General features: G+C 34.6%; 1 protein-coding gene across 2 annotated transcripts; it reads left to right on the top strand.

Moving 5' to 3' along the window:
* Positions 1 to 10,236: 10,236 nt before the first annotated feature.
* On the top strand, positions 10,237 to 14,087 carry LOC18589767 (inactive rhomboid protein). Of its 2 annotated transcripts, XM_007014884.3 has the most exons (7): positions 10,238 to 10,764; positions 11,268 to 11,459; positions 11,554 to 11,697; positions 11,801 to 11,920; positions 12,005 to 12,091; positions 12,604 to 13,043; positions 13,747 to 14,087. In XM_007014884.3, coding segments are annotated over exons 1-7 (1,332 nt in total). In that variant the 5' UTR covers positions 10,238 to 10,416; the 3' UTR covers positions 13,748 to 14,087. The 2 variants fall into 2 exon arrangements, with proteins under 2 accessions (XP_088665660.1, XP_007014946.3); XM_088809534.1 differs by lacking the exon at positions 13,747 to 14,087 and having other exon boundaries at positions 10,237 to 10,764; positions 12,604 to 13,044.
* Positions 14,088 to 19,105: the final 5,018 nt, after the last annotated feature.

The raw sequence follows: 19,105 nt of genomic DNA, 5'->3' as shown, positions 1-19,105 counted from the left end.
ATAAAGTCAAAAGGTTAATCATGGTTCATGATCGACACTAGTAATTTTGGGTTTTTGGCCGGTAGACTCTAGGCAACAAAGATTATTATTAGAGCATTGTTATATTTTATCCGTTGGAAGATTTGAAAAAAAAAAAAAAGTTGAAAAAGTTCAAGAAAGAAAAAGTTAAAAAATGTAAATGGATTTAATATTTTCATCTCAATTTGTTTAGCAATGGCTTGCCTTGAAGTTTGTTGAATGAAATGGATAAATACATTAAGGGCAATTAGAAAAGAAGGAAAGAAAAACAACTGCAACCCTAAAGAAATATAATTGCTTTATGAGAAATCCAAAATCAATAAGTCGTACAAAATTTTTAATATGAATATGCGTGTTTGAATGCAAGTAGGAAACAAATCAATTTGTACATAAGAATCATAATCAATTTGGATTTGCTAATGCCACAATTTGTTGTTGTGGCTTGGGGGTGTTAGAGGCATCATACTTGTGCAACCAGTTCTTTTGATAGTTTAGTCCCTATCTCTTCTGTTTGCAATATTTCAATTTGTTTGAGCTCTATGTTAGTGTTAAAAAAAAAAAATTAAGAATCTAGGGTTTCAAATCTATTGTTGTTGAGGGAATGAGATGAGAAGATTAAGCAAGGAAGAGTTGGAGAGAGATAAAAGAATTGTTTATCTTTTTTTGAATTTTTAAAGAAAATTAGTAATATTTATTTTTAAATCTCTCAAAATTTTAAATTTATTTTTTAATGAGCTTGGCATCATCCAATGTCTTGACCGTGTATAAAAGATATACACACTTAACGCATCAAATAGAAATCCTTTAATTTTATTTATTAATGAGATGGTATGTTTTTTTATTGACTGACAAGGTATAGCATATATACATTAACAATGTACCAAATATAAACTTAATGTCCATTTGGTTACCGGAAAATAACTTGTTGAGAGAAAATTTTTTTCGCATAAAATATTTTACAAGAAAATTTAATGTTTTTTATTGTTTGAATAAACTATCGAAAACATTTTTTATTATTTGGATCATCCTATGAAAAGTATAAATTTTGAATAACATTGTAAAAAATAGTTTTTTGATTTTAAAAGATTAATATTATTCAATTAAATTTCTATAATAATAATAATAATTTCAAAATCATCTATATATTTATTTTTGTGCTCTATAAGTTGTGAATTTATTAAGGATAAAAGTCTATTATCGATGGTACGAATTGAAGCTCACATTACGTTAGCCTACTAAGACACTACATCTCCACAACATTGAAAAGCAAATCCACTTAATCCCAAGAATTACAATTATAGGACTTCAAGAAGAAAAACACCACATTACACCACATTATTTACACCACCAGCATATAACAAAAAAAAAACAGCTTGCACTCGCCTCCCCAACATTAGGGGGACAATAAGAAAAGCATAAACATTAAGAGAGCATCACCATGCCAAGCAACATTTTGCTTATCAGCATAAACATCAGGAAAAAGAGAATTAACCCCCTCATGGTCAGGAAAAAAAATATTTCAGCCTTCTCCACTCTAAATTATGTACAAATTAATACAACATTTGAAAAATCCATCCAAAATCTGAAAGAAAAAATTGAAACCCATTAAAAAAGAAACAAAAGCCGGTGGACTTGTCTTTATCCAATCTTCAAACTCTGTTTTTCGATCTCTAATATTATAAGATACAAACAAAATCAATAACTCATATAGATAAGTCACCAATACATTAATCAACAGATCCTTCTTTATATTTTTTTATTTTCTTTTGGGTCGATGGGTCTCCACTGATAAGGCTACCAACAACAAAGCTTCAATTGTTGCAACTTGTTAGTTTATGATAGAAGGCTATCTTGGTGATGGAAAGGAAATGGAGATTTGCTGGCAAGAAAGTGTAAATATAGAAAGGGAGACCATTAAGGGAGGAAGGAGGTTGTAGAGGTTTAGCTGGAATTGTGGTTTGTGGGGATTGCTGATAAAGGAGGTCGACAAAGGAAAAGGTTCAACATAAAGAGGAACGATAAGGGTACGGGATGTCACAGTCTACAAACCCGTGACCAGTCCAATCTGACACTGCCGACCCAGCAGCACGCATGTCTGCTGCCTAGCCCACAAGCACGATTGGGGCAGGGAATTCATTGAGAACTGTAAGCAAGTAGCTCGCAGAAGAGGGGTTCCAAACAGTCCCAACAACAGGGTGGCCGGGCCACAACAGCGGCACACAAGCCAGCAGACAGCATACCCTGAAATAGTTCAACCAGCATGGCCAGCCAATACGACAGGCTGAGCTAGCACAGCCACACGACACGCACATTCCACAGATTCGCATGCCAGCTGCACCAGCAAATTTGGGCCACATAGTCCAAGCAGCGCAAGGCCTTGTAATAGGGGTCATTGCGCACACAGGTCGCACACATTTCAACCTAGCAGGAGGAGGCTGAGCGCACATCAACCCAGCACCATCAAGCAGAGCAAAAGAAGCCCACATGATCCTTGCCGCGCAAGCAGCTCACGCACGGAACAGCAACGCGCATGGGTTGCATGACAACAACAGTGCAAACGGGCAGCACACTCTCAATGCTCACGCTCCAGAAGGGCTGCACACGGGCAGTGTACTACATAGCCCAATGGCAGGAGGCTGCGCATCACTAGGGCTCGCACATGCCGAGTGCCCATTAGCAGTGGGTGCAGGCCAATTCCACATGAGCGTCGCGCACCAAGCCAGCCAGTTTAGGAGCCGCTTGTCCATAAAGTCCGACCCCAAGGAAAATCACGCCTTAGCAGGCATCACTTTGGAGGACTTGACACGGACACCAGTTAGGTCACCCAGGAGCAGCACCCTAAAGTGCGCTTCGCCAAACCACAATCGCACAGGGCCATAGAGCTTTACAGAGATATGGGCCACCCATAAACAGGTCATTCACACTAGACCAGCAGAGTGTTCCAGCAGCCCGGCATGCACTAGCAGGCAGTAGTAGTAGCCCGCACGCTTAGCACATAGAAGCATAGTGCTGCCGACTTGGCAGCTAAGCAAGTTTCTTGGGTTTTTAGAATACTTGTCAATTTTCCTTACTTGTGAGGATACTTGCTTACCAAGTAAACCTAGTTTTAGGACTTGCCTTTCATGCAATTTTAAATTACTTACACACCAAGTTTAGATCAAGTAGGCTATTATAAATAGCACCTCAGAAAGTTTTTGTAAGGTATTAAATTGCCGAGTCATATCATCAGTAATCTATTTTGTGCTTAAATCCTAGATATTTTATTTTTTTTTCATTAGAGTAATAATATTTATTTATTCTTCCCAATCTCTTTTTTTATATTTATTTACTTTACGTTTCCGCGTCGTTCATCAAGAAACCTTGTTTAGGCTTGCTTGGTCTTACAAACACAAGACAGCAGCATCACACAAAACTTGGCTAAAGTTCCAAGCCCGTGACACGAGACAGGGGAGAGAAAGGAAAAGGTAAGGATAGAGAAGGAAAGAGTGAGTGAGTTTTTCAACCAAGAAAATTGTCTACGCCCTTCAAGGGCGTGAGACAATTTACAAAGTCAATTGGTTATTTTCAATTGATATGTAAATTTTTTTCCTTCTTGAAATTATTTGATATAATATGTTTAAAAATTCTTAATTTATTTAGAAAAATTCAAATAAATTATTATATTTTTATTGTGTTTAATTAAGGTTTTATACTTTTATTTTGAACTAAATAAACGCTTGTATTTTTATTTTGAGTTAAATAAACTCTTATCACTAATAATTGACTAAGTTAAAATATTATTTGTCATTTTATATCGCGTTGCACTAACGTGACATACTAACATATTATAATTGATAATGATATGATATACTAACATATCATAATTGATGATAATATGACATGTTAATTTGGTATAATAGCATGATCATATGACATTTTCACAATCGACATGTGAATATAAAATGACAAATGACATTTTGATTAATGATAATTAGTCAATTGTTATGTATAAATGAATGTGTCCATTGAATCTCCCAACCCTTCAAGTTTCATTCATAATCAATGTATATATTTATGTTGGTTCATCAATATCCACATCTATGTAAGGCTTTGTACTTGATGAAAAATAGACAATCAATAATAATCAAAAATAGTGAGAAATGAACTAGAAGTTCTTATCTCATGAGAAATAAACCAGAAGTTTTTTCTCAATTCTTTTCTAAATTCTTCTCTCAATTATTTTTTTAGTATATCTTTCTTTATATTTTATATCACGTTATCAGCACGAGTCTCTAAAGGTGATGAGAAGGTATTTTTTTTTCAATTAGACTTTTAGTTTTTTTGTATGGTCTAATCAGCCTGAAATCGATTACAAATTTAGAATATATCTTTGTCCCCCTAAAGTGGTGATAAACTGTCTCCCTAAAGTGATGATAGACATCTGAGAACCCCAATCTAAGGGTCCAAATTTTTTTATATGTAGTATTATGGTAAATATCGAAAAGCCCAAGTTCCACATTCTAGAAGTGAGTGGAAACAATTATTTGTCTTGGTACCTTGATGTTGAGATGCATCTCCAAGGGCAAGGTCTTGCTAATGCAATTATTATAGATGGAAACGCAAATGACAAAGATAAAGCGAATGCTTTGATTTTCATTCATCGTCATTTGCATGAGAGCTTGAAAACTCAATATTTATCTGTCCGAGATCCTCAGATACTGTGGACGAGATTGAAAGAGAGGTATGATCATACAAAGATTATTATTCTCCCTCAAGCACAATATGATTGGTAACATCTCAAGCTGCAAGACTTCAGATCAGTGTTTGATTATAACTCAATCTTATTTGATATAGTTTCTCGGCTAGAGTTATGTGGTGTTAAGCTCACTAAATCAAAGCTATTAAAGAAAACTTTCTCTACTTTTCATGCTTCAAATATTGTATTGCAACAGCAATACCGGTAGCTATCAATTTAAGACGTACTCGGAGTTGATTTCTGTCCTCTTGACTGCCAAGCAAACTAATGAACTATTGCTCAAAAATCATGATTTTAGACCTGCTAGCTCAAAAGCATTGCTTGAAGCAAATGCTAGCTTTGGTAAAAGTACTGGCAAATTTAAGGGCCGTGACCACAGGCTAGTGCATAACCCACGAAAGGGTGGCAGAAGATATAAACACCCTAGGCAAATTAATCTTGACTTGAATCATAATAACGACAAGAAGCCTAAGAATGAGCATGATGAAAGTATTTGCTATCGTTGTTGCATGACTTGACATTGGTCACGTATCTGTCGTATGCTAAAGCATTTTGTTGATTTATATCAAGCATCCCTAAAAGATAAGGGAAAGCGAGTTGAAACTCATGCCATTAAAAATGCTATGACCAATGTCAAGTCAAATAATACCTCTGTTAAAGTGACTCTTCCTGCTCCTGTAAAAGCAAAAACATCGTTGGATGTCTCTAATTTTTTTGAGGACCCTGAAAAGGCATAAGATTGGTGAGAGTCAGCCCAGACTTTGGATCTAAGAATTTTTAATGTTATTTTCAATGTATTACTTTTGCTTGATTGTTTATAAATAAAATTATTATCCCATAATTGATTTGTGAATTTTTGACACCTAAAGTTGTTAATACAAGTGACACCTGAAGTTGTCAATAAAAGTGCAAATGGGAACCATCGAGAAAAAGAAAGAAGTCTGTTTGCTTGATAGTGCAACAACACATACCATTCTTTGTGATAAGCATTTTTTCTCGAGTATGATATTACGTAAGGTAAATGTCCATACAATATCAGGTCCTATTGGGATTATTGATGGCTTAGGGAATGCCACAATCGTTCTACCAAATGGCACCACTTTGCATATTAAGGATGCATTGCTGAGCAGTAGATCGAAGAGGAATCTACTTAGTTACAAAGATGTACGTCGTACTGGGCACCATCTTGAGACAATTGATGAGCAAAATAAAGATTTTCTTTGCATCACCTCTTACAAGATGGGCCAGAAGACCATCCATGAGAAGTTGGAAGCTTCAACTAAAGGATTGTATTATGTCCCTATTAGAGCTATTGAAGTCTACGCTACCATGTCCTGGAGATTAGTAAATCCCAATGAGTTTGGCCTTTGGCATGATCGTCTAGGTCACCCGGGAGCTACGATAATGCGTAGGATAATCCAAAATACTAAAGGACACCTTTTAAAGGATAAAAAGGTTTTGTTGTCCAAGGATTATACTTGGAAAGCATGTTCACAAGGAAAGTTCATTACTAAACCTTCTATAACAAAGGTTAATCTTGAATCCCCTTCATTCTTGCAAAGAATCCAAGGTGATATTTGTAGATCAATACAACCAACAAGTGGACCTTTTCGATATTTTATGGTATTAGTGGATGCATCCTGTAACTGATCCTATGTTTGTCTATTATCTACACGCAACGTTACTTTTGCACGCTTACTTGCACAGATTATAAAGCTTCGGGCGCATTTCCCTGATTATCCAATTAAGAGCATAAGGATGGATAATGCTAGTGAATTTACATCAAAGAGCTTTGATGCGTACTGTATTTCATTAGGAATCGAGGTTGAGCACCCAGTTCCACATGTTCATACTTAGAACGGATTGGCAGAATCCTTGTTAAAACACATCCAAATTTAGCTCGTACTCTATTATTGAGAATAAATCTCAATTATACAGAGTGGGGTCATGTTGCTTTGCATGCGGCGGCACTAATTAGATTATGCCCCACTGCTAGTCTCCTGCATTCCTCCATGCAGTTGGTTTTTGGTTATGAATCAGATATTTCATATTTACACACCTTTGGTTGCGCTATGTAGGTGCCTGTAGCATAGCCAAAAAGGACTAAAATGGGTCCCCAACACTGTTTGGCCATTTATGTTGGGTTTGATTCACCATCCATTATTTGGTTCATGTAACCATCAACAAGTGATATTTTCACCGCCAGATTCGCGGATTGTCATTTCGATGAGACTGTGTTTCCATCAATTGGGATAACTAAGGCTTCTATGGCTAAGAAGCAGAAACCAATTGAGATTTTCTCCTGAGATGAGAAAAACTTATCCCATTAGACCCAAGAACTCCTGAATGTAAAAATTAGGTGCAGTGTATAATCCATTTACAGGATATTGCTAATAGACTTCATGATGCATTTAATGATGTTGCCAAGGTCATGAAGTCTCATATTCCAATGGTGAATGCTCCAGCTAAGATTGTTGTTCTTGAAGAACAAGTTAAAATAGATTAAAATGGTCTACACCTAAAGAGAAAGATCAATAAGATCAAAAGACATTATTCCTCGAAAACAAAGGGGGAGGAATCACGAATCCGCTTCAGAAGAGCCTATTGCCCCTAAAGAGGCACGAATTGTTTCAAAAAAGCCCATTGCCCTTAAAAAGGCACGAATTGCTCCAGATGAGCTTATTGCCCCTGAAAAGGTACAAACCCATGAAAAGATCACCGACCCCAGAAATACTGAGATTTCCATTACATATTGTAATGAGATTTGAGATCGGAATGAGATAATCATCAATGATGCTTTTGCATTCTCAGTTGCTTATGAGATTATGAACGATGATTATGAACCACGATCTATTATTGAATGTCGTCGAAGGCAAGATTGGCATAAGTGGGAGGAAGCAATCCAGGTTGAATTAGCTTCCTTAGCTAAACGAGAGGTTTTTGGGCCTTAGCTCAAACCCCCTACAATGTAAAGCCTGTTGGATATAAAAGGGTCTTTGTCCAAAAACGAAATGAGAAAAACGAGGTCGTGAGGTATAAAGCTCGACTCGTTGCCCAATGTTTCTCTTAAAGACCTGGGATTGATTATAATGAGACATATTCACCTATAATGGATATGATTACTTTTCGTTTCCTTATTAGCCTAGCAGTTTCTGAAAAACTGGAAATGCGTCTTATGGACATTGTGACGGCATATCTATATGGATCATTAGACTCTGATATTTATATGAAAATTTTCGAGGGATTAAAAATGCTTAAAGCATACATTCCCCGTAACTTATTCTCAATAAAGTTGCAAAGATCTTTGTATGGGTTAAAACAATTCGATCGCATGTGGTATCAACGCTTAAACGAGTACCTAATTAAGGAAAGGTACAAGAATGATCCTATCTACCCATGCTTGTTTATTAAGAAATCAGAAATCGGATTTGCTATAATAGCAGTTTATGTCGACGATATGAATTTGATTGGAACTTTAGAAGAGTTATCTAAAACTGCTGAATACTTGAAACATAAATTTGAAGTTAAAGATTTGGGTAAAACCAAACTTTGTCTTGGTCTAGAGCTTGAGCATAAAGCAAATGGAATACTTGTCCATCAGTCAGCATATATGGAGATTGCTTAGATGTTTTAACATAGTCAAGGCTCACCCATTGAGCACCCCTATGGTTGTAAGGTCTCTTGATCCCCAAAAGGATCCATTTCGTTTTAGAGAATCTGATGAGGAAATACTTGGTCCTGAAGTACCATATCTCAGTGCTATTGGGTCTCTAATATACTTGGCATAATGTACGAGACCAAATATTACGTTTGCAATAAATTTGTTGGCCCGTTTTAGTTCTGAGCCAACCCGAAAACATAGGAATGGGATAAAACATATCTTCCGTTTTCTCCGAGGAACCATAGATTTAGGGTTATATTATTCTAAGGATTCCACTAACTCTAGCTTAGTTGGATATGCTGATGCAGGATATAAATTTGATCCGCACAAAGCTCGCTCTCAAACCGGTTATTTATTTTGCTATAACAACACCGTCATTTCTTAGCGCTCTACTAAGCAATTGCTAGTAGTTACATCCTCCAACCACTCTAAGATTATTGCTCTATATGAAACTGGAAGAGAGTGTGTTTGGTTAAGATCTGTTATAGCACATATTCATGATTCTTGTTGTTTAACACCAGTTATAAATTCTCCCACTATAATTTATGAAGATAATGCTGCTTGTGTTGCACAAGTTAGGGGGGAATATATTAAAGAAGATAGGACCAAGCATATCTCAACGAAATTTTTCTATACTCACGAACTTCAAGAAAGTCGACAAGTTGACATTGAACAGATTCACTCTTCCGATAATCTTGCAAATCTTTTTACCAAATCATTGCCAACGTCAACATTTGAGAAATTAGTATGTGGCATTGGAATGCGGCGAGTTAATAGGATGCAAGATTAATTTGCCCTTGAAGCAGCAAAGTATCAAATGCCCCAAAAGTGGCAAAATGGCTCAATTAAAAGGGAGTAGATTATGGACTATCAACTGTACTCTTTTTCCCTTATGTCTGATTTTTGTCCCACTGGGTTTTTTCGGCTTAAGGTTTTTAACGAGGTAGTTTGAAGAATGTCGTGTGAAGCCCTTGAAATGGTGCTTCATTTAAGAGGGAGAAATTATTAAGTGCTCTGTATTTTTTCCTTTTGTCTAGTTTTTGTCCCACTGGGTTTCTCGATTTAAGGTTTTTAATGAGGCAGAATTTTAAAGCATTGTTTTCATGATACAATGGACATTCAAAATGGAGTGTTATGAATAAATGAATATGTCCATTGAATCTCCTAACCCTTCAAGTTCCATTTATAATCAATGTATGTATTTATGATGGTTCATCAATATCCACATCTATGTAACCTTATAAATAAGGCTTTGTACTTGATAAAAAATAGACAATCAATAATAATAAAAAATAGTGAGAAATGAACCAGAAGTTCTTCTCTCATGAGAAATAAACTAGAAGTTTTTTCTCAATTTTTCTCTAAATTCTTCTCTCAATTATTTTCTTAGTATACCTTTCTTTATATTTTATATCATTAATCATTATTTATAAGGTCTTATTTGACCTAAAATAAAAATATAGAGATTTAATTGAATGTATAAAAGAATAAAGATTTATTTAAATTTTTTTAAATAATTTAAACATTTTTTTTAACATTATACCAAATTATTTTCAATCTTCCCAACACTCGAAATGGCTGAAAATATTTTCTGAAAACCATTTTCACTTACACCAATAAGACCCTTAAAAAGAAAAAAAAAAGGTTCTTTGATATTTGAATTTGAAGATTTTTTAATGGTAATAGAAAAAAAATGACAAAAAAGAAGAAAGCAAATTTGTATTCTACACTTGTCGCAATCTGAAAAGGCCAACAGGGCAGTCTAACGTTCACCTTCCCCTTCCAGATCAAAAACTCTTGGCTTTCCCTCTCATATCAAAAACATTTGAAATTCCAATTCACAAATAAGAAAACAAAAACCTCACAATAAATTCTTACTAAAAAGGACCGAAATCAAAATTATTTCCAAAATTCAAATTCCAGTCTTATAATAGCAATTGACAAAATCAATCAAATTCTTACAATCCAAACGATCCTCTTCTTCTTTGTGTGGCCACTGGGGATGGAAGAAGCCGACTCAACTGACATGGCACCTCCATCCCTGGTGTCTCTTTCCCCATTCTCTCCTTGTCCACGCCGTCTTTCCACCAACTTCTTGCAGCCGAGCCGGCCGGTTGTTTCTTCGGCTAGGCAACTGGCTTGGGTGTCTCTCCAGGGGCGCCTCATCAACGCTGAGGAAGCCAGCTCGGCTCGTGCTATAGGAGGCGGCTTCAGTCGAGACGAGGCGGTGGCCTGGGAGCTCTTTAGCCCCATTGAAAGGTTCTTGATCGTGGCGGTGATCGGCGTTGCAACTGCCGAGTCTAAGAAGAATCGGCTGTTATGCCAACTCAAAAATTCGATCGAGCTAAGGGTTTGTTTTCTGCTTTGATTTTAGTTTCTCTTTAAATATAGTTAAGTTTAGTTTTACAGTGTGCTACGTAAAAATTCTATAATAATTCTTACGGACTCGAGTGTGTGAGAATTGAGATCATTACTCAATTGGGTTTTTATTTATTTTCTGTGGAGTTGTAATGTTCAATTAATTCAAATCATTTGTTAATCTAATGAAGTTTATTCTGTTGTGTATGATATAGAAAACGTTTATATTGCTATTCTGTTTTTGTGATTACATCATCGCTCTATTAAAGGTACTATCAGTTACTAATATATTTGCTCATGTTATTTGCCTTGTAACCTGTTTTTGCCTTGTAACCATGGTTAACACTTAAAAAATTCAAATTTAGAGCTCTCCGACTCAAATATTTGCTGCCTATCGCGTATAAATTTTTTAAAATCCAAACTTTTTGTTCACGATCTTGTGTGCAGAATTGTCATGAACCAAACTGATTTAATTTTCTATAAATGGATTTACAGGATCAGGTGCTTTCAAGCATGCAGCAGAAGGTAGACAATCTGTGCGAACAGCTGAATACCGCTGGGAAGCAGCAGGGAACAGGGGCCAAAGCCAATGTAGAATCACCATTGAATGAAAATTTTGGCTCTGGGAGTATTAAGTTTGTTGATTGTGGCTGTTGGATTTGCGATCAACATCGTGAGCAATTCAAAGTAAGAATCTGATTTATGGCAGTTGCAAAATAATTACCTTCTTTCATCACCTGATTGAACGGATTTTAATTTCCCTTGTTTATTGATGTGTCAGGGTAACTCCATTATGAAGACGTCTGGTGGGGATGAGACACTCCAGTATAAAATGGCATTGTCAAATGAGACAGAACAAGAGGAGCGCCGCATGTCTGATTTGTCTGACTGGGCTTCAAGCGTCACATCTGCAGCTGAAATCCAGGTGATGGAGGATTTATGTCATTTGGAGTGCCAAATTTGATTTATGATCATTGACAATGGCTTCAAGTTTCCTTTAGTTTGATGTTGTGCATACTCTTTTGCAGTTTAGCAACCTTGCAATAGAACAAGATATATTCAATCTTAAGAGGGAGTGTGAAGAGAAGGATGCGGTCATAAAGGAGCTAACCACTTTTGTCCAGTCATCCAATTTGGCTAATTCAGAGGTAATGCTCCATTTGTGTTCACGATTTTGGTGTGCTATACTTCGTCCTTCATCTACTTTGAGTGTAAACTTTTCCTAATAACAGAGGATATCAGAGTTGGAGGACATCATACGGAGGAAGAACACAATAATTACAAGATTGAAGAAGGACATGGTGGTTCTAGAACAAAAAGTGAGTAGTTGTTAGCAGCTATATTTTTTAAGTTTAGGGAATAAATTGAAAATAACTAAACTGATCTGAGAAGATAGTCAGCAATTTACTTTTTCCATTTTTTCCTTCTAACTAGGGCAATTCTTTCTTTCATCAAGTTATATAGAACGATGCAATCAACTTTATAGATTAATCTTTGATTAAAAATATCGAATTATCATTTTTGGTGCATAATATGGAAATTAAGGATATGAATCAGTTTTTGCACGTATGGAAAGAAAAGATTCATGAGCAATTGTGAATTTTCAGAAAAATTGTAAAAATTATGGCTAGTCTTTATAATGTTCACGTATCATTCAAGTATTAATGGCTTATATGCAACAATTTCTGGATTATGATTAGCTTGTCTCAATGACATTCTTGTATGATTGATGTATTAGTGGATCAAATGCATCAAATGTCTGACTCAATATAATTCATATGATGTCCATGGTTGTGGTTTCCTGGACTCGGATCATACATTTTTACTACAGGTTGTCCACCTGACAAGGCTTCAGAGACCTTCCTCTACCTCAAGCTCAAACTGTTGGCAAATTCCAGTCATGACAGATAACCTCCTTTACGACATGGATAGTACTACTAGCCCTTCATCTTCTGATTCAGATTGCTCGCCAGAGAATCATTCACAAGCTCCAGTTCCTAAAGTTGAGGAAGGTACTTTCCAGAATGGTGACTTTGTTTTAAAGAGAGAGCACAAATCAGCACCTGGAAAAGTTTCAAGCTCTTTTATGGGACAATCCGAATGGCATTCAAATTCTCGACCAGCTACTCCTCTGAAAGAAATATCAATAAATCACAAGCCGAGTGCATCGTCAGCGCAAAGGCATGTATCGGCTAGTCGAGATTCAAACAGGATTAGGAGGCAAACTCAAAGTGCATCCCAAAATCCTACCCGAAAGAAAAGATGGGCTTAGTAAGTATTTTGCAATTGATGGTTTAGAACCTGTTAGTTCCAATTTGACATTTTGGATGGAACACAAGCCCAGCTAACCTGGACTGGTTAGCCTGGTGATCCAGCCACCAACTAGGACGAGGCTTCTATGTGGACTATACATGAATTTGACCCGGTCAAAAATCAGTTGGCCCACTAAGTTTTGAACCAATCCAAATGGACCGTAAACCCTTTATAATTTCTTTTAACCTTGCTTTGATTTACATACATGCGTTGATGATTTTTTTTTTTTAATTCTTTTTTATTAAAAATTTCTGTTATTTAGATGCACTTTCAGCTGTGTTGTTGATACTTTTATTTCGATAATTTATTATTACATCTTAATGTTGCTAGAATTTTATTATAATATTGAAAAGAATTTCCCAATCTGGGTTTTAAAACTATGGTTTCAAATAGTATTAATTTTATCAAAAAATTAATAGTGAATTACTTATTGAAAGCCTAGCATTTCCTGTAACTCCAATATTTGTACGACTGTTATATACTTGTTTTGGCGGTTAGTAGAAATTGGCCAAATGAATGTGCTTCAGAACTTTAATATGGATATGTTTCGATTTTCACTGCAATCACAGAAATCAAAACTTTGTAGTATTTGTTTTAAGATGGATAATAGTTTTGTAAATTTACCATGTTCTGAATTTATTTATTATACCTTTTCTTTTAGGTTGCTGCATTCAATGCCTCTGTAGAGGATATATGCCCAATTCAGATTGATGTGTTGGAGATATACTATACACCAGTACATATCTAAATGTTCAGAAAAGTTCTGCTGTATATGTTCATTGTTGTTACCATTTGTAAGTCCTATGAATTTTGGAAGCGTAGTAAGTTGAATTCAGTATATCTTAAAGAGTATATTTGATGGTTGTTTCCTGGGTATTCTCATACAGAAATGTAGTTATGTAGTTATTCTATCATCTGGTTAGATTTTAAGAATTCTAGAACCATAGCATGCTGAATTGGGTGCATAGTTATCTTTGAAGAAAATTAAAACTTGTCCGTAAATGAACATTTTCTGGTGATTTTTGTGTTTGATAAATGTCTTGGCATTTTTTAAGACATCTTATGAAAAATTAAACTATTTCCTTGTGTTTGCTCATGGCTATTTCATTATCCAAAGAAGTGAAGTTTATAATCTTACATGTTTCTGCTGCACTGTTGCATTTCGTACCTATTTCGCCATTGGAGAATTACCCATGTCAAAGCCCATGATTGGATTGTCAAAGTTAAAGGTAAATGGACAGGTACTGCTATGAGCTTAGCTGATTACTATTTGAGATGATCTTAGGTGGGTAAAATCAAAATTTGTTCTTTCAAATGGATCAAAAGGATCAACACATCAAGGTCATGGTTAACAAAAAGCTCCACTTGATAGAAAAGGAAGAATCAATTTTTTTGGTCTAAGCTCACGAAGGTAACATGATTTTGTTTTTCAAATCTGTGCTCTTTGAAAATCAAAATTTTTGTCAAAAGATTTATTTCAAATCACAATCAATTTTTTACACTTTCTAGGCTCATCATGTATAGCATTTTGATAGATATCAAGACCAGCTTTAAAGACTTAAAATTTACATGGTTATTTTGGAAGAGAAAGATTAAAAATTCAACATTGATTTTCTGACAAATCTTGGATCTTACATTCTTGGATATTTTGAGGGTCTTCAATGCATTTTAGTTGCTTTGAAATGATATCTTTCTTGTGCTTCTTGTTACAACCTCAGTCAAAATCATGAATAATTTCATAAGTTTTCATATTTACTCTAGATTGCTCTTACAGGCTTTCACCCTAAAGTTCCATTTTTCTCTTTTTTTTTTTTGTCAATTTTTCTTTGATTTCATTGACCGTTCCATTATACATTTTGAAAAAATTCAAACTATTTTCAAAATGGATCGATGGATTCAAATGGGTAATCTTGGTAAAGAAAAGAAGAAAAAGCCTTGTTTTCAATATAAGATTGTTTCTTTTTTTTTTCCTCAAAGAAAGCTCTTCCATTTAAACATCCACACTGGATCAAAATAAACTTTTTTAAGCATGTAATACAAGTTAAGATTAAGGGTTCTGAAGAATGGATAAAATGGCCTAAAAATGTACATAACGGTGATCAATTCAGAAATTATGTGGAAATCTTTTGAGACATTTGTCCTTTTGATTTTCAAAGCATGCCTTTCCATCAATTTTTTTCTTTTTCTTTTTTTATTTTTTTCATCACTTTTTCATCATTATCTTTTTTTTTTTTTACATTTTTCATTTTGATGGACTGAGTTCAAGAAACCTTTAAAATTCAAATTATTTTACATTTGTCTTTTCATATAGGGTGTTTCCTTTCTTAAAATGAGATCTTATTCTCCATGCTTTTTGATAAGATTTTTCTACATATATTTGCCCCCTAATGTGAGAGATTATTCTTAAATGAAGAGCAATTTAAAAAAAGTTCAATAGACTTAAAGGGGTAACAAACGGATAATTTTTCATTTGTGAAAGGGAAATGAAACATGGTCATTTTTCATCTCAAGTATAGATGCTTATAGTGAAAAGCAATCCCTAAAAGAGAAAGATTTTGAAGCAAATGTTGATTTTTCTTTGTTTTTTTCGTTTTTGTTTTTGACATCATTTGAATATCTCAAGTGCATGATATCACTATTAACTTTCTTCACCATTCCTTTTTTTTTTCTTTTCTTTCTCTATTTTTTCTTCTTTTTTTTGGTTTCATGCCTTCACAACTCAAAACTTGACTCAAATTTTCTAAAATGAAGAATTCATCGATGATGCCTTTCCTTAATCAACCATTTAGATGAAGGTTCATATAACAATTTAGAGCAACAATGACCTTTTCAAAATCTTTTCATCAATCAAATTTCCTTAACATGAATTGCTCATGTTATCTTTCCCCAATGGGAGAGAAACAAAGTGTATCTTACAAGAAATGGTGTTCTTGAGGTATTGAGAAATCTTTCTTCTTTTGGTCATCCTACCCCAAAGCGTAGGTGAAGGATAGTTTTAGACAATGGGTGAAGAAGTTCACATCTTAGACCTAATTGAAAGAGATCAAGTGGCTTAGGCATATTTGAAGTTTAGCTAATCTTGACACTTATCAAACTACTAAATTCATATTCTTTCTTAGAGTGCAGGATTTGCTTTTTTTAAAAAAAATGAATTTTGCAAATCATCTTATCACAACATTGATCATTACCTAGACAAAGATCATCGTCCCTTAGTGTTACATGATAAGGTTGATGAAATTTCAAAACTTTTGCTTCCTTTTGGATTCAAGCCCTTAAGTGGCCTTTATTCACTTGGTCAAGGCACTGACCATGTTTGAAAATATGGTTTGAGAATGCTTTTTAAGGATGGGCTCATTTGTAAATAGTAACCACCAATTCTTTTGAGATTCTTTTCACCATGTATTTTACACAAACCTTTTTCTTCTCTTTTCTTTTCTTTTTTTACTTTTTCTTGCATGACTTTAGAAACAAGCAATGCAAGACTTTATTTTCAATCAATTTTAAATTGCCAATGTTCTAAAACTAACTCCCTTTTTGTTGAAAAGAAAATAAATAAAAAATAATCGAAAGAAATTTGAGCAAATTTCAAAGACTTATGTTTATAAACTTAATTCAACTCATGGCAACATTTTATGATGCTTAAAAGTGAAAATTCACTCATCTCCAATTATATGATTATGCATGAAAGACGAGTTCATATTCCCAAGAGTTTATGCTTTTGAAATATATGCATGTACAAAATTGAAAAGTGATTAAGGATTACCCTAAATTGGCATGCCACTAAATTGTTCCAAAATCTAAGCTTTGCATTTATAACCCTTTACTTCCACAGTTGTAGAGAAGTTATCTAAATTTAATTGGGTTTTCATTGATTAAAACTTGAACCTTGTTCTTGAATGTAATGCAATACTCCATGGAATGACCTTCAACCCCAACAAGGTAATCACATTTAGCATTTGAGTCATACCATCTTGGGTAAGGAGGTTTTCTATGCTTTGAAAGAATTATGGAAATTTTATGGTTTTGTACCAACAAAAGAAAGAGCTCTATATAAGACACTGGTAGTGAATGGTACATTTTAGCTTTCTTTCTCTTGTTGTTTTGAAGGTAATTTGGATGATTCCTTGATCATTTGAAGCGAACATATAGGGTCAAAGAGCTGGCACAAATGGTAACTAAGTGTAAGAACAAAGGGTCGAGGTAGATCATGGACATGTGGTGATGGGTGCAAATAAGCGCCCATAGGATCTCCTTGTATGTCACAAAATTTCCTTTTGTTTCTCTTTTCAAAAGTCATTGCTTGAACTTTTTTATCAAGAGACTCATTTTTCCTTTTGACGATATCATTTGTTCAAGTGTCTACGATCTTCCCTTCTTTTATCCCATCTTCAATCTTTCCCATGAAGAATATCAAATCCGCAAAATCTAAAAAAGCATTACCCATTAATTTGTCATAATATGAAAGAGAAAGAGTATCAACAAATAAAAAATTTAATTCTCTACTAATATGGGATGGTTGGACTTGTGATGCTACCTTTTTCCACTTACAAGCATATTTCTTGAAACTTTCAAAAAGGTACTTTTCCTGTTTTGAAGGGTCATTTGATTGGGAATTGCTTTTAACATGTGCACGTATTGTCCCAAAAATGCTCAAGCCAAATCTCTCCATGTGCAAATCTTATTTTTTTTCCAACTTGAAATACCATTTGGTTGCAATACATCTTGTTGCAATACAAAGCCCAATGTGCCTTAAGGCATTTGGTTCCATCATACTTTTTGAAATCCATGACTTTGAACTTGGGTGGAATAACCACATCAGGCACCAAATCCAATTCGATTTGTTTGATGCATTCATAGACATCCATCCCCTTAATGGCTTTAAGGCACTCTTCTAAAAGGTCATATTTTTATTGCACTTTCAATTCTTCTTTCGATCTTGACAAGTCCTTTTCCATTTTTCTTGCTCTTTAAAATCCTCCAAGTTTAGTAAATTAATTAGGTCAGAAAGATTTGCCCTCGTAATTGACATAGTTTCCCTTGTGCAAGCAATTAGCTTAGATTTTGCGAACTTAATCCTCCAATAGTTCCTTTTCCCTTTACTGACAATTATCATCTCCATTAACTTTGCCAACTATTCCCTTATCTTTTCTTGATGTTTCTCGATCTTTTCCATCCGTCGTAAATGTTTATCTCCCATGATTCTAACTTAAGCCCGCATATTGCAGAAACGGTAAGTGAGTTCCCTTGAGTTTTTTCACTTTTTACAAAATGGATAGAAATTAGACCGAGAGACAATTCATACCCTACCAAAGATCTTTCTAAATATAGTTCTTCTTCATAAAAGACTTAGAGAGAGATCCTTTATCCTCTAGAATCAACAATATTGTTGTCTCTTCTTTCATTGAATGCAGTAAAGTCAAATGATGTCATTTACAACAAAAGTGAATGAATGAATGCATGTGTATCAAATTGATGGACGCTTGAATGCATGATGGGATGCTTGAACACATAACAGGACGATTAAATGTATGTGTGAGTCAAGGGATGATGAATGACTTGAAACACAAAAGCACTTGATCATGAATGGCAATGAAACTTTATATGCACGATGAGATTATGACAAATTCTAAGTTGTACAACACATTTATTTTTCAAACCAACTCTTTTTCATCTTTTTATCTTTTTCCTTTTTGGAAATTCCTTTTGCTATTATGAAATAAAATTTAGAAGAAGTTTGAACAAAACCTTCAAAAGCCAATATTGATACATTTAGTCCAATCCATGACAACACTTTGTATAATTCAAAAGTGCAATCTTAAACACATTCATTTCCACATTAATATTCACAAACATAAACCTATCCTTACGAGATTCACAAGAATTTAAGGATTGCCATGGCTAAACATTAAAATCATAGTCTCAAAAAGCCTTTACTAGAAAACAAAAAAAAAAAGAAAAAGAAATCATACTACAGTCAATTCCTTTTTCATCCTAACACTTAATGGTGCTCCCCACAACCA

This window comes from Theobroma cacao, chromosome 9 (assembly GCF_053813885.1).
Source record: "Theobroma cacao isolate CCN51 chromosome 9, ASM5381388v1, whole genome shotgun sequence".
In the NCBI taxonomy this organism is placed as follows: domain Eukaryota; kingdom Viridiplantae; phylum Streptophyta; class Magnoliopsida; order Malvales; family Malvaceae; genus Theobroma; species Theobroma cacao.
The sequence above is the reverse complement of the archived record's forward strand: the minus strand, read 5'-3'. Positions and strand labels throughout refer to the sequence as shown.